The sequence below is a fragment of the Macrotis lagotis genome, chromosome 1 (genome assembly GCF_037893015.1).
Source record: "Macrotis lagotis isolate mMagLag1 chromosome 1, bilby.v1.9.chrom.fasta, whole genome shotgun sequence".
NCBI lineage: Eukaryota > Metazoa > Chordata > Mammalia > Peramelemorphia > Peramelidae > Macrotis > Macrotis lagotis.
Window position 1 is genome coordinate 33,278,308 of NC_133658.1, and position 24,789 is coordinate 33,303,096.

The 24,789-nt window shown below is 41.1% G+C and overlaps 1 protein-coding gene across 3 annotated transcripts in view; it reads left to right on the forward strand.

The window, feature by feature from the left end:
* Positions 1 to 24,789, forward strand: part of KCMF1 (potassium channel modulatory factor 1) — a 111,969-nt gene that overhangs the window by 62,586 nt on the left and 24,594 nt on the right. For all 3 annotated transcript variants that reach the window (XM_074196222.1, XM_074196240.1, XM_074196231.1), the window contains exons 2-3: positions 6,142 to 6,309; positions 19,287 to 19,426. In XM_074196222.1, coding sequence (XP_074052323.1) covers positions 6,142 to 6,309; positions 19,287 to 19,426 — 308 coding nt within the window. The remainder of the gene's footprint in view (positions 1 to 6,141; positions 6,310 to 19,286; positions 19,427 to 24,789) is intronic.

A 24,789-nucleotide genomic window follows, 5' to 3' on the forward strand; every position in this document is an offset into this window, starting at 1 on the left:
GTGACTTAGCTATTCTGATCAAGACATTGAGCCAAGACAGTTCCAAAAGATCCATGTGGAAAAATGTTATACCTCCAGAGAGAGAACCTATTTACTCTGAGTTCAGATTGAAGTATCCTTTTTAAACTACTTTTTAAAATTTTGTTGGTGTTTTATTTTGCAATGTGATTCTAACATGCAAATATGTTTGGCATGACCTTATATGTGCAATTGAAATCAAAGTGCTTCTCAAGGTAGGGAGAGGGAGAGAATTTGATACTCAAAATTTTTAAAAGGTGATTGTTAAACTTTTTTTACATATAAGTTGGGGGATTTTTAAGGAAATAAATGAAAATAATTTTTAAAAGATTGTAAAGCACTGTAGAATTATGAAATACTGAAAATTAAGAAAAAATTAACTAGGAAGAATTATGAAAGGGAATAAAGAAAAGGATTAAGAAAATGTATTTTGGAGAACTGATATTTATATGCTAGGATTGGAGGTTTCCTCATCACACTTTCAATTTATGCTTCATTCTGGAAATTATAGAAGGTAATGCTTACCCATTCATCATCCTAGTTTGACTGGCCAAAGACTGACAGATTCGGACCAGTGCCTGTAGTCCCACTTGAAAGTGTGGAAGTGGTATAATTCAGAGACAATACTATCTCTGCGAATAACAGCCCTTTACAATCTTGAATGGAACACTCTTTACTACTCAAAATGACTGTCAGCTGGGTTATTATCTCAGAGTTTGTATTTTAGGCAAACCCTCTCACTTGAGTTCCAAAGGGAATTATTCTTTGGGAAGTTGGTAAGCAGAATCTTTTGTGGAAGGGTGTGTCCTGGTGTGGGAGGTTTCCCATACCCATTTTTATGGCATTTTTGATTCTGACTTCTGGTATGGTAGGATAACTCCTAGTGCTAATTAATAAGATTCATCTGGAGCACAGTCAGGTAGGTGGTACAGTGGTTGGAGTGCTGGCCTTGGAGTCAAGAAGATGGGAGTTTGATCTCAGGTTCAGACCTAGCTTTGTGACCTTAGACAAGTCACTTAACCCTGCCTACCCTGCATCCAGGGCCATCTCCACTTGTCCTGATTCCTAAACTGCTGCTGGACCCCAATGACTCTGGAGAAGAAAATGAGGCTGATGACATAACACGGTTCGTTCCCCCCCCATTCAAGGTCAATTCATGTGCTCGACTTGGCATCACTTTCCTGATGCTAGGGTCTTCTTTGAGGACAAGGACAAACAGCAGCAGCAGCAGCCCTGAGTCCATAGTCACAGGTGTGTGCAGCAGGACTCCAAGTCAGCCTGCCCTCAAGCAGCTTTACCGAACGTACCATAAGGACATAAGATAGATCCAATATGGAAAAAATAGACACAAACCAGAAGAAGGAGGAAAGGGCCACACACTGAGGGCAGTGGGCAGTGAAAGACTGAAGGAAAGCACAGTAGGAGGGGTTTGGGAGTGACCAGAACTCCTCTAAGTGTTAGTTTTAATAGTAAAGTGGCCATGTGAACATGGGGCCAAGTTATTCACCTTCAAGGGAATGTAGAGTTCACTCTCCTGAGGGATCTTCTCCACCAAAAATGATATTCCAGGTAGCCCCCTGTGACATTTGATGGCAATACGATTTTTATTACTACAATCTAGGATCTGAAGATTGCCATTTCACAGCCTATTTTCTTTATTTTGAAGTTAAACCATTCTTTTCAGCATGTTTCTGAAATTGTGGAAATTGTATTACAACTTTCAGAAGTCACTTTATTTTATGGCATGGCTTGGCCATTGGAGCTAGAACCTGAGTTCCAAAGAGATAAATGATTATAACCTATCATTTCTTACTCCATCTTCAGGAACAGTAACTCACAGTGCCTTCCTGGTACCAGGAGCTGCTCAGTAAATATTTTTTATTTGTTTCATGCAAAAGCCCTGTGACCCTGTAAATGAGTGTTTTAAATACTTAGTCACAAGTTGTTTTAGTCAGATTGTTTTAGCATTTATAACTCAAAATGAATTTAATATCAGCTTAAAGATGATAATATTTCAGTTTTTAAAAATATATAGGTTTTGCTTATGTAAAATATAATGACCAAGCATGAGGACAAAATTGAGATGTACACCTACTCTAAACATTGTCTATGCTTTTAGACAAGCTGAAATGTTGGTTTTCCTGAATTGTTTATGTTTTTGATTTATAGTCTATATTGCAAAAGGATTCCTTCTTGGGTAGGGAGGATACATATTTAGAAATAAAGGTAATAAAAACAAAAAACATTTTCTTTTAAAGAAAGAGGTTTCCTTACCAGTTTAAAGTAGTTCCTTTAGCCCTCTTTAATTGAGATTCTCTAGACCTCTCCCTTTGTTTCACTGATGAGGAAATAGTTGTAGAGAACTGTAGTGATTGACCCAGCTCGGTGCTTCAGCGGGCAGAACACACACGGTAATCCCTTAACTTCAGCAGACTCAGTTTCCTTTTCTGAAAAATGGGGATAGTAACATCTTCCTACAGCTGTTGTGAGGATCAAATGAAATAATATTTGTAAAGCACTTTGCAAACTTTAAATATGAATATAATTAGGTAGTAGAGTTTTGATGTAAGCCCAGATATGGGCTTCTATTATACCATGGAAAGGTTGAACATAGAAGTGAATGAATGGTGGTGCCCATTAATAGAATTAATGAAATCAGAAGGAAAGCTAGTTTAGAGGGAAGGATGTTAAGCATCAGGTTTGAGGGGCAGAGGAATGAGAACCATGTGGAACTTTGATTCCATATTCTAGTCAGTTGAAGTAAAAATATTTTGAAAGAACACAAAGCAGCACTATTTTCTGGCAGTAAAAAGCTATGCCTTCCCTCCCTAATCTGCTTGCTTTGACTCTTGGGGAGGATAGCTGGTAGCTTTCTAAACAAGCATTTTCGTCCTCAAACAGTTGATTAATGTAACAGCTAGATAGGTCAGGTACTGGGGAGTCATCAACAGTTTTGTGGCCTAGCCAAAGCAAGGTTGAAAAGTAGACTTCACTCAAGCTCTGAACAGAAAGTGGTCCAGAACATTTTCAAAATTACTTATTACTATTTTTTTTTCATTTGTGCAAAGATTCTTTTTTCGGTATTCATTTGTGTACCCAGAGATTGACTGCCTGTGCTGTTGAATGGTTGTTAAAAGCAGGTACAAGGTCTGTTCAGTTCTATGGCTAGCTGAGTTCCTAAATAGTCATCCTAGAGTCGTCGGTCTGCCCCGGAAGCAGCCTGGCTTCCCAGCTGGCCTTTCCCTCCCAGGGAGCAGTGAGTGGGCATCATGGGGCAGACTGAGGGAAGAAAGGAAGCCAGCTGGAGGAGAGTCGATGCTTATTGACAGGAGCCAGGAGAGAGAAAAACCATGGACCAGAAAGACCCTCACCTCTCTGGTATCCACACTGCCCATCCTCTCAGACCAGCTCATCTGCATCTTTCCTCAGGTCCTCTTCTTGCCACTCCCCAGGTGCCCAAGCTGCCCCATTTAGGTTTCCATATCTACTTCAGCTATTGATCCTTACTGGTTTCAAACTGAGCTTTGGAATCTTGAAGTAAAATTAAAGTTGCTGAAAAATCTAAAGCAGCAAGTTAGGATGAATAGCTGCTAGAGCAGGGAGGGTCTATGGACAAAGCTCTAATTGAAATTAAGCATTTTCCTCAATAATTAATTTGTTTAAAAGAAATTCAGAAAAAGGTGCCTTAGGCTTCATCTGCTTGGGTGACTAAAATCAAATGATCCCGTAGTGAATGGCAACAAACCTTGGCAATAGAGGAAGCTCAGGCTCTGCCAGCTCATGTGCTGCAAGAATTTACATGAACAAATAGTTAATTTTAAAGTAGTTAATTCAGTTTTTGTACTTTTAGTTAAATGAAATAGTCTTAAGGAGGATAAATTTCCATTTTGTGAGATTCTCTGGTGGTATCAGGGGAAAAAGTGCTATTATTTTAAAATTAAAATAATTCCTAATCATCAACTTTGTATCAGTTTCTCTGTCTCTATGCATTTACACAAATGTGTGTGCCGTATGTGTATATGTATATACAATATTTTGGTGCCAGCAGTTTCTATTTGGGGCTAATAGGTTTGGAATAGAATCTTAGACATTTTCTAATTAAACTTCCCTTATTTTTGAGGTGTGATTTTTTTTCCCCCTATCACTCAGTGGCAGAACTGGGGCAGCATGATTATATTCTTTTCAAATTCTTAGAAGCCAAGCTGACAGTCATTTGTGAGTAGTAAGATTCTTATGATCTAAGATTGAAAAAAGACTCTTACTCTCAGAGAAAGTGCTGTCTTTAAAATGAACAAATCTGACTTCCCCACAGCTCAGGTGGTACTAATAGGTGCTGGCTGAATCAGACTAGGATGATGAATTAGAGAATGAGAAAGCATGATCTTTTATCATTTTCCAGAACGATGGAAAAAATTGAAAACTTGACAAGGAAACCTCAAGTTCTGGCTATTCCATGTATTCTATAAACATCATTTCTCCAAAACCCAGTTTCCTGATCCTTTTCTTCATTCCCATTCTTTCATAATTAGTTTAGAATCCTTTTATCAGATTGTTTCTCATCAGACTTCATCATTATTCAGACCTTCCCTAGAACTGTCCTTTTGAACTCTTAATCACTGAAGCCAGTAATATGGGGCCTCCTGGCAGCTGTTTAAAGAGGTTAATGTACTTGTAAGCAGATTTCATGGCAATGGTCACATCTAGGAAAGCAAGAGTGCCATCATACTATCAACCTACACCTGGATTACCATGTGCTAGGGCAGCTGGGTAGATAAAGGAAATGGATGGATATCTTAGAAAAGCTATAACTTGGTGGCAATGTGTCTAACAAAATTTGAGTGATTATCTTTGGTAAACACACTCTAGCCCAGACCAGGACCAATGGGAGATAGTGATGAGGAGGACAACTCTAGATTTAAAAAAAAAAATAAAGACTTCTTCATAGCTAAATAGTCAGATTCTCATCTCTAGCAGTGTTAAACAATGGATCTGTCAAAATCCTGATTTTATCATGACCATACAAAGATGCTGACTGCTAGTTCGGAAGCCTGCTGATCATCTAATGGCACATAATTAGGATTAACTGGTTCTAAAGTTTGAATTTCCCATATTAGGAATTTCTGAATATGATCTTCAGACCTCCCCCTTTTTCCTCACAGGGTAGAATGTGAATTCACAGTGAATGGTACATGAGGTTTTATGGATGTCTTGAGGTGAGCCAACTGATGGAAAGAGGAAGACTAGGATTTTAGGTCATAAGTGCCACTCTCACTTGTACTTACAAGAGAAGGAAAAAAGTCATCCTGTTAAAATGACTACCAAGTGGAACTCAAAATTCCCACCAGTGCTTGCCTTTTCAGCTGGGTAGACCACTCCCCTGAAGACATCCTGGAGTTTTTTCTTTCTAGGAGGGAATGAGGCCTCTCTCCTTCCTGGAAAGTGAATTGGGTTTCTCCATAATCTTTGCTTTGTATCCATCTATTGGATGTTCGTTGTAATTTGAGTGTTATAAGAGAAAATTTTTAGAAGTTCTTAGTAGTTTACCACAGAAGTTAAATTGGACCTAATTAAAATCCTTTCACAGGCCCACTTAATTCTAGGACCTTCCTGCTTTTAATCATTTCCTGTTTATCCTGATCATAACTTGTTTTATGTCTTTTTCAGATAATAAACTCCATGAGGACAGGGATTATCTTTTGCCTGGTTTTGTCTTCCCAGTGCTTAGTGTTGTGTGAACACTTAGTAGTCACTTAATGGTTATTGATTGATTTCCTAGGATGATAAAATTTCATCCTAGGAAATGTGCTAAAGTAACTTACATGATGTGTGACATCACAGGGAAAAACCTGCTGCTTTGTAAGGATGGTGCTTGTCTGTCAATACTTTATCTTCCAATTTGGACTAATAACAAAACTAGAAATCTTTGATTCGACTGTAGTTACATTTGGGGACTGCTGCTTTGATTTTTTTAAAGTGCCCCAAGGCAGGGAGAGCCAGGCAACAGCAATAAGCTCTGTTCATGGAGATCCTAGGCAAGGAAATGATTACTGAATTTGGGGGCGGGGCGGGGGGGGGAACCAAGAGGTCCTTTTCTCTATACCTTCTCTATTTTCTCTCTTACAGGTGTCAGCTGTGATGCATGTTTAAAAGGAAATTTCCGAGGTCGAAGATACAAGTGTTTAATTTGCTACGATTACGATCTTTGTGCATCTTGTTATGAAAGTGGTGCGACGACAACAAGGCATACAACTGACCATCCAATGCAGTGTATACTAACAAGGGTAGATTTCGGTAAGTAACCAATGGCTCATTTCTGAGAAGATTGCCAGGAACCGGCGGGCATGAATGGGCATGACTGGCTTTCCCACGCCTAGAGGGCTCTTCTTCCTCTTCTGCTGCTGCCTTCAAGTCTCATTTCACTCCCCACTGTTCCTGGAGGCTTCTCCTGTTCTTCCTACCCCCTCCTATCCATATGCTAGGATCTTCCCTCTAGGTGACCTTTCTCTGTTTGGTATGTCCATGGTATGTCCATGTGCTCCTTGTCATCCTCATGAGAATGTGAGAGCTTTGAGAGTAGAGACCATTCTTCATTCACTTAGCAATGCCTCGCATGAAGGAGACACTTCAAAAGCCTGGTAGATTGGATGACTGACACTGAAGAATCAACATTTTATGCTTTGTTTTTAGTGTAGTTCCATTCAATCATGCTTTCTTTTCTTTGGCAATAGATGAAAACCAAATGGCATGGATAATTACAGACCTGTATCTCAACCCGTCTCCAAGACCTCCCCCTGGAATTTTTGGCAGAATCTCAAACTTAACATCTTTCATTATTGAACTCCTCTTCTCTGTCTCCCAGTTTCTCCAAGTCAGCATCACCACCACCCTGCTCATCAATTAGACTCAGAACTCAAGTTCTTGTTGGCTCTCCACACCCACTTACTCCACCTTTCAGTGAGGTGCCAAATTGTGTTGGTCATCCCTCCCAAATGCTCCTCACAACTCCCGCCGCCGTTCTGTTACCACAACCATCACTGTAGCTTAGCTACCTGCCTTTTCTGAAATAAGCTATTGTAATGTCCTCAGTCCATCATTCAGGAGGTAGGAAGTGCCTGCTCAAGCCAGACACTGGGAGACGGGGATACAAACACAAAAGCAAAACATCCTCAGCCCTCAGGAGCTTCCAGTCTACTTTTGGGAGAGAATCTTTACATCTGTAAGAATATAAAAGACGGGTTTATGTGAAATTACCCCAAAATAAAGGTAATGACAGGTAGAGGGCAGTAAAGGTTTCAAGGGAAAGGGAATTTAGATTGGTTTTGGAAGGAGACCATAGATGCTAAACCAATACCTAGGTGAAGAGCCTGGGGTGGGGGGGTAGGCATCCTGTCTGATGCCTGGGCCAGGAGTGTGTCCAGGAGGGTGATCCCCACTAGGACTGGAATGGCAGTGGAAGCCAGGGGAGAGAGTGGGGTCAGAACCATGTGATTGGAGAGGAGAGAGCCCTGAGGCAGGGGGTTCAGCTGGACGGTCCAGATGAGGCTGTGCCTCAGGATGAGGCTCCACACTGTGGCGAGGGCCTGCTTGAGATGGCGACCAAGGAGAAAACTCTTGAGAGGTGGAGGATATTTGTCCAGGGTTTTATATTTGCAAAATGCTTTGACCTATAATGCATACCTCATTAGGGTCTTACAGTAGCCCTGTGAAGTAAGTTTCATTATTATTCCATGTTTATCCCTGAACAGAGAGGTTAAAGGATGTGACCAGTCACCCAGCATACAAAAGACTTCCAAGTCCTCTATGCTACCCTTGCCCTCTCTAGCTGCTTCAACCACTGATCTTGTGTGACTGGAAACTTAGTGTACACTTGACAGAAGTAGGCAAGTGAGGAGGAGGGCTAAGTTTGAGGAGGTAACATGAGGACGTGTTGAGTTTGAGACGCCCACAGTGAGGTCAACTCAAAAAGGATAGTGTCTGCTGTGTTGGGCACTCTGCTGAATTGACAAAAGTCCTACAAAGCTCCAGAAGTTCCCCTGTTTAATGAGGAGACGGCATAGATACTGTAGATGTGAGAATGGCTGTTCACACACATACCTGTGTTTGTGTGTGATGTGTAAAACACACAGAGGGAAGGCAGTAGCATTAAGAGAGATTGGGAAAGGCTACTTGTAGAAAGGGGAAGATGAGAGATGACTTTGGAATCCTCTTAGGGAAAAGCAGTAAGACTGGATGACAGACTACATGGACGAAATGGGGAGCAAGGAATTACAAGATTGGAAATTAGGAAAGGACTTTAAAAAAAGCAAAAGTACTTTATAGTTGAAACTGGGGGTGAGAGGGAGCCACATTAGGAATATTATTTTGATACCTAAGTGGAGAATGAACTGGAATAGGGAGAAGTTTGAGGCAGGGAGACTAATCAGCTAGCTGGTGCAGAAGTCCAGGTGATGTGGGCCTGTACGAGGGAGACATTCCCAAAGGTTTAATTGCCATGGTTTAAGGCAATGTATGAGATACAAGGATTGAGAGAGAAGAGTCAAGGGTGATACCTCAGTTGTGAACCTGAATGACTAGGCAGATGATGATTCTCTCCACAATAATGGGAAAGTTAGGGAAAGAAAAGCTAAGGAGAACTGTTCAGGACATGTGGATAAGACATCTAGTTTGATAAGTACAGGAAGTGTTATAGTTTGAACTGTCTCCTGAGTATTTGATAATGCTGAGCTGCAGTTCAGAAGAGAGACTAGGACTGAATATATAAATCTAGGTGTTATCTATATAGGATATAATTCAACCTCAGGGAACTGATGAGGTCACCTTGCACCATGCTTACACTTAGAGGGTAAGATAGAGATGATGGTGAAGAAGGACACAGGAAAAGCATAGTCAGATAAACAGGAGAACCTAGAGAGAGCCCAACAAAAACCCAAAGAGGAGAGTACACCCAGGAGATGTGGGTGTCAACATGGCCAGATTCTGCACAGGAGACAAGGAAAGGAGGGTCCGTAAATTTAGCCATCAGATTTGGCAGTTAAGAAAGACCATTGCGGGGGCTGCTAGGTGGCTCAGTGGATAAGAGCACCAGCCCTGGAGTCAGGAGAACCTGAGTTCAAATCTGGCCTCAGACACTTAATAATGACCTAGCTGTGTGGCCTTGGGCAAGCCACTTAACCCCATTGCCTTGCAAAAAACTAAAAAAAGAAAAGAAAGACCATTGGTAACTTTGGAGAGAGAGCACATAGGTTAAGTGATAAGTCACCATTCAAGGGCTGGGGGGGGCGGGGAGGGAGGAAATGAAGATTAAAGGGGAGAGAGGGATAATCATTAGGGACAGTCTGCTAAAGGAGACAGCAATGGAACTGAGGGTACTTGTGGAGGCTCCTTTGTAGAGAGGTCTCTCTCCATCCAGAGGTTGGAGTAAAGGAAGAGAATGACAGAGGGGGTCAAAAGGTTTTAATATATGGATCAGAGGAGAAGGGAGAGATTCAGGCCTCTTTTCTCACTAAAGATTGAGGCTCAAGGTCTTCTTTTGAAAGAGTGAGGTATAAGCTGTTGGACACCTGAGGAGAGAAGATAAGGTTTGGAATGGCCTCTGGTGAATGAAAGAGAATCAGATGAACGGGTGGGGGGGTGAAGGCTTGTTTTGTTGTAGGAAGTGCCTGGGTGAGATTAGATTAGAGATTAATCTGCATGACTGTACCACTTCTTAGATTAGAGATTAATCACCTTGACTGTAGGACTTCTTCTGGCAAGTTTTAGCAGTTTACAAAAAGGAACTGGGGAGATAGATGACTGAAGGAAGCCACCAGGGTTGGAGTGGGTCTAGAGGCAAAACAGCAACCAATCCACCGGACTGGAAAATAGAAGCCAGAGGAACACTGAAATGGCCATGATCGGGAAGGGAGGAGAGCTGTCTTGCTTGTTTGGGTTTTGTTCTAGCATTCCTCCTACTGTCTTAAAAATGCTTCAGTGGTCCTCTTAGTCTTTCTCTTTTGGGGGAGGGGAGAGGGCAACCCTTCTCCTAGTCTCCCCCTTCTTCCCTCTACCTGCAAATTTAAAAGAAAAAAAAAGAAAACAAAATCCTTAAAACAAACATGAAGCCAAGCTAAACAGTTCCCTCACAGGTCATAAGGCGTTTTCTACAACTTGAGTCTGTCAGGAGGTGAATATAACACTTCTTGTCCCCTGGAAACTGGGGTTGGTCACTGAATTACTTTGAATTCTTAAGTCTTTCAAAGTTCTTTTTGTTGAGTGCTGTTGTTATTATCTAAATTATTATAATCACTTCATTTGGAATCAGTTCATGTAGGTCTTTCTAGATTTTTTTGAAGCCACTCTGTCATTTTTTATAGAAAACTAACATTCCATGCTATTCATATGCCATAATTTGTCCAGCTAATCTCCATTTCATGTGAACTCTCTTAGTTTCTGATTCTTCTTTATTCAGCACTCTCTCTGTACAAAGCATAGTCACTGCTCCTGGACCCTTTATCTTGACTCTTTTTTCTCTGCAGACCCATGGCAGGTGAGGGCATCTGCTTTACCAATAACCAACCTCGCACCACAGACTTAATGATTTTTTATCTTATTTTTTAATAAATATTTTATTTGTTTTCCAATCATATACAATAGAAGTTTCTGTCATTTTTGTAAGGATTTGAATTTTTTTAATCTTATTTTTTTACAATTACATGTAAAGATGGTTTTTTCTATAAGATTTTGAATTCCACATTTTTCTACTTCCCTCACTTCCTTTCCCATTCCCTATGATGATGAGTAATCTATTGTACAGGTTATACAGGTACAATCTTGTTGAATACATTTCCATATTAGTTGTGTTGTGAAAGAAGAATCAGAACAGAAGGGAGGAAAAAACATGAAACCAATTTTTAAAAGTGAAAATAATAAACTTTGGTCTACATTCAGATTCCATAGTTTTTTCCCTGGAAGTGAATGGTATTTTCCATCATTTTCTTATTCCTTTTTGGACTTTTATCCATGTGTGGGCTCCACAGAAAGAAACTCCTTCTGCCAATGTAGATAAACAGTGACGACAACTCAATTTTAGATCTCTGAGATTCTATAGCTGGGATATGTCTGATATGGGCCTTTCTGACTCTTAAGTCAGGCTTCTCCTGGTTTGTCCTTCATTCCCAAAGAAGATCATGATATCAAGGATCAGATGCTATAACAGGCAAGTGAACTGGATTTGAGTGGGGGGGGGGGGGCAGGACTGTGCAAGTCATCTGCCTCACTTTCTCTTCCAGAGTCATCTCTGGGGATGCAGTGGGAAGTTTGGTCTTTAAGATCTTAACTGAGTCAATGTTGATTCAGTGATTAAGGCTAGGTTTAAAAAAGAAAAAGGAATCAGCTGGGAGGGTAAAAAGCATAGCTGTTTGGGGGGCTTCTAATGTTTTATTTTTGCCTTTGGGCTAATACAATACATTCTCAGCAAAGAACTCCTAGATTAGAATTGGAGTTGCCGAGGTGGCATTAGAGATAGAAACTTTCTAGAAATTTAAAAGTTGTGCAAAAATATTTGGGGAGAGAAAATTATGCTTAGGAATGGATTAAAATATAGATAATACTTTAAAAATAGCCATCATGTATATGTGTGTGTATATATATATATATATATATATATATATATATAATATTGTTCATTTAGGAATATGTGTGTGTGTGTGTGTATTTGTTCATTTAGGAGCATAAAAGTACATTGTGGATAACTTGATCTGCTCCCAAAGTGATCATTTAAAAGTTTTAAAATGTAGTTTATTTGGGCAGTAATATCAAATTTACCAGTTAGTTTTAATTTTAAATGTTTTTAGTTTTCATTACAAATGGCATTATAAAGCTGCCAAGCTTTAAAGTATCCAGCATATCATAGTTTCCACTTTGTAAAAAAACAGAAGAAAATTCTGTTTTATGTGAAAATACCAGGAACCTGTTGAGGAAGAAATCTAAACTAATTTATTCTCTCATTTATGAGAGATTCATGCATCCTTTGTAGAAATCACATTTTAAAGCAGATCTCTCTAAGGTGAATCCTGGCTATTAATTCATGTCTGTAAAAATACTGAATGGAAACACAGAGTGGGTAGCTAGCTAAGTGAGTGAGAGTGTTGAAAAGTGAAGTGTCCATTTTTGTTAGCATCAAGTTCAACAAAAATGTCAATCGCCTCTCTATAATGTATTCTTCATGTGAAGGGGCCATCTAAATATCTAGAGTCTGTCCCTCCTATAGTGTTTAAAAATGTTCAGTGAGACTTAAGAATCAAAATGTGGGGATGGCTAAGTGGTGCAGTGGATTGAGCATTGGCCCTGGAGTCAGGAGTACCTGAGTTCAAATCCTGCCTCAGATACTTAATAATTACCTAGCTGTGTTTGGCAAGCCACTTAACCCCATTTGCCTTGCAAAAACCTTTAAAAAATAAATAAATAAAAAATAAAATCAAAACATGAACATTCTCCCCCCCTCAATTTTTAAACATTTTTATTTAAAGTTTTGAGTTCCAAATTCTATCCTTCCTCCTCCCTCCCTGAGAAAATAAGCAGTCAGATGTAGGTTATACATGTGCAGTTATTTAAAACATTTCCAGCAGTCTTCCTTTGGAGGCCAGCCTACTCTTGGGGAATATCATCTCCCAATTGAATTCTCATGCCCCACAAATAAACAAACTCTTATGCCCTTTTCTACTGCTTATCCCCTGATGGCAGTCTCCCTTTTAGAAGCCAGCCCACTCTTGGTGAATGTGATGCCAAATAACTCTCATACCTCTAAACCTTTCCTTACTACCTATCATTGATGGCAGCCAGCCCGATCTTAGGGAATGTGACTTCTCAAACTCTCTTGCCCCCTATACCCTTCTTTACTGCTTATCCCCTGATGGCAGTCTCCCTCTGGGAAGCCAGCCTACTCTTGAGGAGTGTTACCCCCCCCAGTAAATTCTCTTGCCCCTATGCCCTTCCTTACTGCCTCTACCCTGGTGATGGCTTCTGCTCCAGCTGCTGCGGTTAATCTGCTCTTCTAACCACAGTTATACATAAATGGTTTTTTTGGTCCCTAAATTCTTCTGGGTCAAGACACATTCACTTAAACCCCTGTAGCCTTTAGCTGGCCATATTTTCCCAACAACATTCTTGTTAAAAGCATGGGCCTTAGTACTTTTTCTCTAACTATTCTTCATGTCTAAAATCTCTTCCCTCCTCACTTCTTTCTCTTAGACTCTCTTGTTTTTCTTCAATATTGACTTTATAAACATGAAATTTTTCCTACTCTATCATATCCTGCCATTCCCTCTCCTTTCCTTCCTTCCTTCCCTCATTCTCTCCCTCCTTTCATTCTTCCTTCCTCCCTTCCCTCTCTCCCTTTCTTCTTCCCTCCCTTCCTTCCTACTTTCCTTTCTTCCCCTTCCTTCCTTCCCGCCTTCCCTCCTTCTCTCCTTCTCTCCCACCTTTCTTTCTTCCTTCCTTCCTTCCCTCCTCTCCTTCTCCCACCTTTCTTCCTTCCTTCCTTCCTTCCTTTCTCCCTTCTTCCTTCCTTCCTTCCTTCCTTCCTTCCTTCCTTCCCACCTTCTCTCCACTCCTTCCTTCCTTCCTTCCTCCCTCCCTCTCTCCTCCCTCCCTCCTTCCTTCCTTCCTTCTTTCCTTCCTTCCATTGCCATTATTAACATTCTCTAGTTTTTGGTGTTAAAAAAATTCATAAATTGTCAATCACTAGTTAAATTTCTGTGTCCCCTATGTAGTGTTGTTATATAGCACACCTGAGTCAGACTGTTGCAGTGGTTCAAGTTTGTATTGAAAAATGGGATCCACTCATAGACAGATAGGTAATAAAGGAAGCCAGGCAAGGCCGTTCTGCATGCCTTAGCCTGGGGAGGCCTAGGTGTGTCTTTACTGCTTCTAGCTTTTGGACTTGGGCCACTCAGAAGCCATCCCGACTGTTCTAACCTTAATCCTCTTTAGGAACCATTAGCTGGAGTCACTGCAACCTAGAGGTGGCGCAGTGGCTAAACTCATTTGTGTTAATAGAGTTGATGCATTTGAATGGTAAAAGACCATTAGGGTCCTCAGGAAAGAGACTTGTGTTTAAATGAACCTTTTGTGCTGAGCCCCCCACCCCCACCCCCAGGAGTGGCTTGAACACTGAGTATGTGGGAACGGGGTGGGGGTGGGGATATTCAGCTAGACTTGGTTGAATAGGTTTTATGTGCTGGCCATCATGGGTCCATTCCAAAAAAAAAAAGACACTTTACTCGCCCTTAAGGATCAGAGTGTCATTCCTGCAGTGTTTGAGGACTGGGTCTGTGATCACTGCAGATGAGTGGGCACCTCGGCAGCGGTCTGCATCTGGGTCCACGGACACTGCAGCACAGAGCCTGCGCCTTGTGGAGAACTGCTCCTCTAATGGTTGAGAAGTTGAGAACCTCAAGAAGCTCCCTGTCCAAGGACGCCTCTTGTCACTACTTGTCATCCCTTTTGTGGTGGGTCTTCTGATCAGCATGCTTTTGTTAGACACCAGCTCTCTGCCAGGCCCCTTCTAAACCCAAGAGTGCCTCAAAAAGGATTTGCTCTTCAGTTCAAGAGGATTTCTAGACTGGGCTGGAGTCATAGCTGGAGGTGAGGGACTAACCAGAGCACTTCAGCTGCTTTTAGCTCCAGGGCCTGGTGGGGTCTGTGGGTCGTCAGTGGAGCCAAAGGCATCTGAAGGCAGGAAGTGTCAACTCGATTGCCAGAATGGCTTTGTGAGAAGCCAGAGATGCCCCTGAAATAGCCAGCCTGTGACTGGGTGCATGGCAGTGTTCTAGAGACATCCTAGAGATGGACCTCCCAGACAGAGGAAGAGCAAATGGAAAGTCATCTTGGGGGGTCGCTAGTGACCATGGAAGTACTGGGAAAGACCTACAGAAATCAGATTTGAGCTCTTATTTTTTTAAATTAACAAGTGTTATCTTTCCCCCCCCCCTCATGTAGTAGGGGAAAGCCCTCTTAACAAATAAACATAGTCGAGCAAAACAAATCCATACATTTGACAAAAACCAAAAAGTGTGGCTCCTTCAGCACCTTGAATTCTCTTCCCTCTCAGGAAGTGGGGAGTATGTTTCATCATGAGTCCTCTGGAATCTTGGCTCCTCATTGTATTGATCAGAGTTCTTAAGTCTTTAAGAGTTGTCTTGCATTGTTGTGGTGGTAATATAAGTCTCTCCTGGTTCTGCTATCAATTGAACCTTCAAGGTTGCCAAAGAAGCCAGGAGGTGAAGGTAAAAAGGGAGAGAGTTCTAGACCTCTTCTTTAGGTAAGCCACCTTGTCCGTGGGAGATAGATCAAAGTGGTGTTTGGAGAGACTGGAAGTAGGGTCCAGTTTGGAGGCTACTGGAGTAGTCTAGATAAGAGGTGACGAGGGTCTTGTAGCAGCATGTAGCCATGTGGATGAAGAGCACGGAGGTAAGAATAACAAGATGAGGGGTTAGAGTGAGTGAGGGGGATGTGGAGCTTTTTGTAATGGGAGAATTTTGGTGTCAAATGATGGGCCTTTGCAGCAGCAGGTAACTTGGAATTGTTGGAAAGGCTATGGAGTCATATTGTCATCTGAGAAATGCTCAGTTCCATCCCAGGGAGAAAGTGACATTAAAGGCCAAGAAGGAAGGCATGTTAGAAAATGCACCAGAAAAAAGGCCCAGTGCTAGCCAAGGTCAACAGAGGAAGCTAGAGAGGTCTGGGGACAGCTGTAGCTAGGGGCATGCCCAAGGATTAAGCTGGCACCCAGGAAACAAAAGGGGCCTGAAGTGCACCAGGACAAGAGAAGTTCCTGGACCCATGGAAGGAGATACTGACCTTGTGAAAGCTGCAAGAACAGGTGCCATTCAATTCTACCCAAATTAAACTCTTTAGTGCCATACCAATCAAATTTTTTTTTTAGGTTTTTGCAAGGCAATGGGGTTAAGTGGCTTGCCCAAGGCCACACAGCTAGGTCATTATTAAGTGTCTGAGGCCAGATTTGAACTCAGGTACTCCTGACTCCAGGGCTGGTGCTCTATCCACTGTGCCACCTAGCCACCCCAATACCAATCAAATATCCAAAAATTTACTTTAGTGAGCTAGAAAAAAATAGTAACAAAATTCATATGGAAGAACAAAAGGTCAAGAATACTAAGGGAATTAATGAAAAAAAATTACAAAGGAAGGTGGCCTAAGCATACCAGATCTAAAATTATATGATAAAGTATCAGTCATCAAAACTGTCTGGTACTAGCTAAGAAATAGAGTGGCAGATAAGTAGAATAGATTAGGTAAATGACTATAGTAATCTAAAGCTTGATAAAGCCAAAGATTCCAGTTTCTGGGAGAAAAACTCACTTTTCAATTAAAGTTGCTGGGAAAACTGGAAGATATTATGGCAGAAACTAGGCATAGACCAATGTCTCACACCCTATACCAAGATAAAGTTGAAATTGGTGCAGGATTTAGACATCAAAGATAATATAAGGGGTGGCTAGGTGGCGCAGTGGATAGAGCACCAGCCCTGGAGTCAGGAGTACCTGAGTTCAAATCTGGCCTCAGACACTTAATAATGACCTAGCTGTGTGGCCTTGGGCAAGCCACTTAACCCCATTGCCTTGCAAAAAAAAAAAAGGGGGGGGTTGTGCAAATAAAACCCCTGCAGCCAAGATTAAAAGGAGTGTAGCAAGTTGGGAAACAATTTTTGCAACTAGTGTTTCTGACAGAGGGCTCATTTCTAAAATATATAGAGAATGGAGTCAAATATATAAAAAAAAAAATCATTCCCCAATTGACAAATGATCATAGAATATAGAAGGGCATTTCTCAGATGAAGAAATCAAGGCTATCTGTAGTTATATTAAAATATCTCTAGGTACCACCTCATGCCTCTCAGATTAGTCAATGTATGTAATGGAACACTATTGTTCCCTAAGAAATCATGAGGGACAGGATTTCAGAAAAACCTGGAAAGACTTGCATAAATTGATGCTGAGTGAGATGAGCAGGAGCAGAGCATTGTACACCTTAATAAGAACATGGGGTGATGGTCAATCAGTGGGACTTGCTTATTTCAGCATTACAATGATCAAAGATAGTTTTAGAAGACTTGTGGTGGAAAATGCCCTCCCTATCCAGAGAGGGAACTGTGAGGTTTAAATAAAGACCAAAGCTTGCCATCTTCAGTTTTTAAAAGTTGCCATGTATATGTCAGTTTTTCTCTCTAATGTTTTCTTTCTTCCATTTGGATCTGGGTCTTCTCTCACAATGTGATCAACATAATATGGTTTTAAATGTAGAGTGTATATCAAATTCCTTTCTATCTGGGGAAAGTGGGAAAGAGAGAAAAAGGGTAAAACTCAAAACTTTGCAAGAAAAGGATTGGGGAAAACTACTATTGTAGTTAGAAAAGCAAGTATTTTTTAAAAAGAATGTTAGAAACTATTTGTAATTAATTGTAAAGCTGAAATACGATCACGTTCATGTAGGATAAAATAACTGAATAAATGTTCAAAAAAATTTTAAAAAACGGATTCCACCTTGGTAGCACTGTCACTTATTCCCAGTTCTGGGTCATGGATCTAGGACAGACTGAGGAAGGAACCTTGGTCTGGCCAAGGCATTCCAAGACGAGGAGTAGCTGGGTACCTTAGGCTGCGTTCTTAGCAAGGAACAAATTCAGAAGCAAATGTCAGAGCCTCTGTGCCAGTTGCCCATTACCTGCTGAGGCACCCAGTGTCTCCTGGACCTACCAGCCAAGGCTGAGCCAACAGGAGAGTCAGGCAGTCCCAGAGCTAGGTCAGGGGCTTGCGGAGCTCAGACGGGGGGTGGGGGGAGGTGACCTGAGCTGGCACCAAAGTCCTGCAATGATAGCACCTCCTGGCTTGCTTTAGGTTCCAACTAAAATCTCTCCTTCCACAAGAAATCTGATTCCCTTTAAATGTTAAGTGCCTTCTCCTTGGTGATCATCAAAACTATCCTTTATATGTCTTATTTCCTCCTTCAGAGCAGGGACTAGATTTTGCCTTTCTTTGAGTCCCCAGTATTTAACACAAGTCTTGATACATCCTAGGAACTCAGTGTTTATTGACTGTCAACCCCAGCCCTGCTACTGCAAAATTCAAGTAAGGGATGCTGTAGCTGAGGCTCAGACTAGGAGAAGGAAGAAGAGGGAGTGGTCACAGAGGGTTTAGGTGATCCAGGAAAGTGATTCTTCAAGGAATGCCTTCAAAGTGATTTTTGTACTATTAAGACCACCAGATGCTTCAGTGGTAAAACTGGGCCTGGAATGAGAAGACCTGAGTTCAAATGTGACCTCAGACACTCTAGCCATGGTACTCTAGGCAAGTCACTTGATATATTAGCCTCAGTTTCCTCAGTGGGAATAATAACAGCATGTTTCTTATAGGATTGTAATTGTAATGTGCTTAGCACAGCGATGAGCAAATAGGAGGGGCTATATATAACAGTTTATTCCCTCTTAATGACTTTATTTTTTACCTACATATGTATTATAACTCCAAGACAGCTAGTGGGAGAGAGATTTTCATAGGTTTGATTTCTGTCCCTTTTTGGATTTTTTCTCTAAGCCTAGGGTTCTTAATGTGGGGGTCTTCAAACTTGTTTGTTTTAATGTATTTTGATAAATATATTTCACTATAATTGGCTTCCTTTCTAATGTTATCTTTTCTATACTTTTAAAAGCCTTATTATTGAAAAGGAATCCATGAACTTCACCAGACTGACAAAGAGCTCCATGACAAAAAAAAAAGTTAATTCCTGCTCAAAGCACAGATATTTAGAATTATCATCATTTAATTAATAAATTGCATCTGTCAGCCTTGCACTTCAAATATTTTTCTTCCATACACAAGATCACAGATCTGGAGCTAACAGGGATCATAGAAGTAGTCTAGTCCAATCTCATTTTACAGATGAGGAAACTAAGGATGAAATAGAAACATTGCTTCTCCTTACGTGGAAGCAACATTTATAATGTGGAATTTTAGGATCTAGTTAAAACTTTGTAGGGATCATAGAGAGTTCTTGGTAGACCAGATGATCAAATGTAGGCAACGTTGGTGGTGGAAATATTGATGAAGGGACTAAGAGGCTTACCCATAAGAAATTAGGGTGAGACATAGACAGTGGAAACTCCTTCTTTTCTGTCACTCCATTACATAATAGTTGGGGGTTTTCCCCCCCTTTTAAAAGTAGTACTTGATTACTGGATTTCAATGACATAACCTCTTTTTTTCCCCCCTCAGATTTGTACTATGGTGGAGAAGCTTTCTCAGTAGAGCAGCCGCAGTCTTTTACTTGTCCCTATTGTGGAAAAATGGGTTATACGGAGACATCTCTTCAAGAACATGTTACTTCTGAACATGCAGAAACATCCACAGAAGTGGTGAGCAGAAGCAATGTTGGGTTCAAATAATACTTATGCATATATTACTCATACTGAAAGCTCTTGTTCATCATACCCTAAATTGCATTTTTTGTAAATATATCTGAAGGCAGCATGTTTTTCTGTTCCCTATCCATGTTAAATGTCATGCATTTCTTAATTCTTTAAAAATAAAATAAGTTTAGATTTTGAGTATTAATTCAGCCTAAAAGTAACAGTACCTTGAGTTGAGTTCTGATTTTTAAGCAGCTGAGTGGTGCAGTAGATAGAGCACCTTGATTCAGGAAGACCTGAATTCAAATCTGGTCCTAGACACTTGACACTAGCTGTGTGACCTTGGGCAACTCATTTAACCCTGATTGCCTTACATCCTGGCCCAATTCCAGTTGTCTTGATTCCTATATGACAGCTGGACCCAGATGACTCCAGAGGAGAAAGTGAGATTGGGGATTTAGCCCAGCATCCCCCACTCAAATCCAGTTCATGTGCTTGTCGTGGCATCACTTCCTTAATGTCATGATCTCCTTTAATAACAAAGGACAGAACATATCATTTATTAAATCAATAAATTAGCTATGTGTTTGAGCAGTTTTTGTTCTAAAAAATAAGTTTTGGTGTGGCTAGGTGGTGCAGTGGATAGAGCACCGGCCCTGGAGTCAGGAGGACCTGAGTTCAAATCTGGTCTCAGACACTTAATAATGACATAGCTGTGTGGCCCTGGACAAGCCACTTAACCCCATTGCCTTGCAAAAAAACAAACAAACAAACCTAAAGAAAGAAAAATAAGTTTCACTAAAAAATTTTAAAATCGATTTCAAAATTAAAACCAATAAATGAAAATATAATAGGTTCTTCTATTCCATAGTTACAGCATATCCTTAACCTTTTTCTGTGATCCCTAAGGCTTGTTTCATTCTTGCTAATAAATCTTTGCCTTTTGGTATCAGTAGGAATAAGATTTCCCCTGCTCATCTTCTTTTTCCTTTTTCTGTGTTCCAGTTCATAAGTCTTTGCTGTATTTTCCTTTTCCAGGGTATGTTCCTATGATCTTTATTCCAGCCTGTGTCTCTTTGGGACAGTCTCCAGTAGGATGGGCCCAGGTGGGAGATCTCCTGTCTGTGCACATGTTTGGTCAGGTGTTGAGTGCAAGCAATGGAATCTGGTGAAACAGACTCTTCTTTCCCCCCACGGAGTCTGAATCATTGCTAGGGAATGTTTGCCTGTAGCCTCACCAGGACGCCCACCAAAGTTTACACAGGCTGCCAGAAATCCTAATTTCTTCTGGTGGTTAAAGATTGAAATAGATGCAGAGCCTATGGCCATCACTTCTTGCTCTCCTCTGCTCATCAGTGGCCATCATTTCCTTGTGGACCCCAACTCAAGACTTTCTTCATTTAACCTTAACTCATGCCCATCACCTCCTTAGAGCTGAAGTAGGTTTTCTACTTGTATCAGTTTGTATTTTCTGGTTGTTTCTCAGATGTGTATCTCCTCAATTGGCAATTTCTTTTATTTCATGGGAGTCTTAGGTTTCTTGATGTTCTCCTGCCTGGTTCTGGCATGAGTTCCTTTAGAGCAGGAACCTCCTTCTCTTGGATCTCTCTTGCTACCCTGCACAGTCTTAGGTGGACACATGAATGACTCTGCCTTGGGCAAGAGCCTTTAAGTTGAATTTGGGAGTGAAAAAGGCTAAGGGGAAACTATGAGAGCAGAGATTATACCTATTTAGGCCACCCTAGTGATGGAGCCACAGAACGCTGAGAAAAGGATGAGGCTTCGAATCCACTGCCCTGGGTTTGAATTCTGACTTCGTACCTGTGACTCTTAGGCAAGGCCCTTAACTTTCTGTATCCCCAAATATATCTGTGATTCTGTGAGTTTCCCATAGGGAGAAGTGCAGAGGAACTTAAGGATATCTCTGTGGTGCCACCTGTGCAGTATCATAATCAAGTGAATGTAGAATTTTAAGAAGATGAATGTGAATTTCCAGTTCTCCAGTTCCAATTCAGTAATTATTCAGTATCAGCCACCTACTTTGTGCAAGGACTATGCTCGATGTGACTAAGACATAAGATTTTGAGACGAGACTGTCCAAGAGAAAAGTACCTTGGGCAAGCAAGGCTGTGGTGGAGCCCTCTCTGACACTTAACCCAATGGGGCACGGTGCACTGATCCATTTGGCTTTTTCTTAAGTGTTAGTTTCCTCCTTCATAAAAGAGGGATTAACAACAGGACTTCCTAGCTTTTTTCCTAGGCAAACTTTGAATGAACAGTTGCTATTTTCATTAAAAGAAGTAAATCTCATTGAGATGAACTTGAAGCATCTCTAGGCTGGGATCACAGTGGGAACATGTGGATGGAGGTCAGAGGAAGGAAACAACAATAACCCCCACAGGGATGATACTGGCTGGCATTTATAAAGCACCTTTGTGCGGCCACTATGCTAAGTATCTCATTGGATTCTCACTCACAACATCATGACGTGATCATTGAGCGCATCTTACAGATAGTGGTGAAGCAGCATGTAAAGGATCATACAGTTAGGATTGTCTGTGGCTGTATTGAATTCAGGGCTTCCTGATTCTAGGCCCAGGACTCTGTCCACTGTGCCCCCCTCCTGCATCTTCAAGCATTTATACAGCATGTCGGGTACCAGACTGAGCACTGGCATCAAGAATGTGCGAGAAGAAAGGAAAAGAGCCTTTCTCTGGTCTTTGATGTCTGAGATTGAGAGTGGCCTCCTAGAAATAAATTAATATTTGTCCCAGATTATGCAGGAACTCACTTAGATTATCTGTCCTGGGTACTTCTACTCTCCTTTGGTCTTGTAGTGAACCCCTTGCTGTCTGTGTAAAGAACAGTTTGTTGAACAAAGGACAATCAAGTACTTCACCTTACTGAGCCTTCTTGGCTGTTCCTGTTCATTGTGCTATGTGAGGGTCTCCATATGATTGCACCTTAGAAACCTGACCTGGGACACGTTTTTATTGGCTGCCTCAGCTCTTCTTTGTTAACTAATGGCAGTTTGCCTCTGTTTCATTGAGATCTGTTTTGAATTTTCTGAGTGGGTTTTTTTGTTTGTTTGTTTTTCATTTTTCTTTCTACTGTGATTGACCTGTGGTAGACTGTTCAATACTTGTGACATGATTGGCATGTTAAAAAGGGTGGCATTTGTCCCTTTATAGAAAGAGATAGATCAGTAACTTAAAGATACACTTGGCACAACTCATAACTGGCAGGCAAACATAATTTTTAGGTTTAGTCTAAGGAGCTTAAGACAGTTTGTGGTGTATTCATTTTCATATTGTAAATAAATACAATACTAGATTTAGTTGTATCGTGATTCTTTTTTTTTTAATTTTTTAAAAAAAAATTTTGGCAATGGAGCTAAGTAACTTGCCCAAGATCACACAGCTAGGTAAGTATGTGTCTGAGGTTGGATTTGAACTCGGGTCCTTCTGACTCCAGGGCTGGTGCTGTATCCATTGCACCACCTAGTTGTCCCCTGTATCCTGATTCTTCCAGTAAAATACAATTTTTAAAAAAGGAGAAAGAAAAGCATGGATTATCAACTTTGACTTTTCTCCTTTTTAAAGTATAGAATCATTCAATTAAAAACATTTCCTTCTGATAGAAGAAGTGATAGCTTCTGTGGATCATAACTTCTGTTTTACTAATCCATTTTTTCCCATATTTCTCAAGTTCCTTGTTTACATTGCAATTCAGTATCTACACCAGGGCTGTCCTGAAGGTGACCCCACAGCATCAACCCCCTGTGGGCTTACTAAATACTTGAGTAAATGAAGCTGAACTACCACAGAGTTCTCATTAAAATGACAACCCGAAATATATTGTCTGTTGTTTCAATAAAAACTTGTAAAATTAAAGTTGGACAGCCCGATCTACACCATCAGTCAGGGAAAGTAAAAATTTAGGCTGAGTGAACAGCAAAAAATAGTGCTTTGATTTTTACTAATGATATATATCTTATCGAAGAAAGCAAATTGATAATATTTTTGTACTTGTGAACTAACAACATACTTTGTTCAAATAATACAAATAGGAGTTGGACAATACCATTTGCCGATGGCAGGCCCATTTTCCCCTGACTTTTCAACTATATGCAACTAGGAGATTGTGAAGAAAGAAGGTAGGAAGGCCTGGCTCCTGTGAACAAGATCTATTCATTGAAATGGGAGCCCCCAAATCTGTTCCTTTGATGATTAGCCTAATGGAAATAACAGTTTTACCGGGTTAATTCAATTAATCTTAATTTCATTCATTTTCCTAGGCATGACTTGCAGCATTTGCTCAAGCACCTTGGTCATGTCTTTCAGAAGCCCCTATTCCCACCTTTAGTGTGCAGCAGGGTCTTTACCTCCCCACCCTTTTATTAAGGAAGTTCCCCAGCATGCGCCTGACCCTGGGTGGAAGCCTGAGATGACACATACGGGCAAGCTTGGCCTCCGGTAGTGTTGGGGTTGTACCTGTAACCCCACTGTATCTTCTGCCCTGGAGTTAAGAGACAGTTGTTCTCTTTCTCATTCTTGATTCTGGCTGTTGCTAATTTGTGTTTGCTGCATTCTCCAGGCCAGACTGTAAGCCAGAGGAGCTTATTCTCAGTGCCCTAGCCTCTTTATCGAGCGGGGGGCATTTTTCAGAATCCTTGTGGGCCCTGCCACCAGACCCAGTCTGAGCTGGCCTGCCCAAGAGGTGCTGACTTTGACCCATATCAGCTTTGACCCCAGCCTTCTCTTCTCTAAAGTGGCGGTCATAGTAAGAGTCAGTGTTAGAAGGGCGCTGCCGACCTGGTCTTGGAGGGTGTCCTGTCAGTCCGGGAGGGGGTCCTTAGATATTACTGCCCATTGTATGGTGCAGCAGTGGCAGTGGTGGGATTCCAATCCCACTTATCTTGGATTTCCAAGCCAGCATTTTCTCCACTCTTACCTGTAGAACCTGCCTTGCCAGCTTGTTGGAAAGCTCAAGTAAAAAAATTTATTTTAAAAAATTGGAGATTTTGAAAACAGTAGTGTTTCTTAGTCTCTACTGCCCAGCTTCTCACCAGAATTCTGAAGGAACTCAGTAAATGGTTATTGGTAAATGCCCCTAAATAAGCACCATCACCGCCACTGCTCCAGCTGAGAAGAGCGGCTCTTGAAAGACATGGGCTTACAAGGAACAGCAAGCTTCAGGGCCCAGGTGTTGCCTCCCTTCCACCTGGACTTTAATTTCTGTTTTGCCAGGCCAGTTTTGGGATTAGCATAGATCAGTGCCCAGACACTAATTTCAAGATAGCCGCATGGAAACATTATCTATCCCTTGTCCACCCAAAGGAAGCATTTGAAAGAACTGAGTGTGACAGA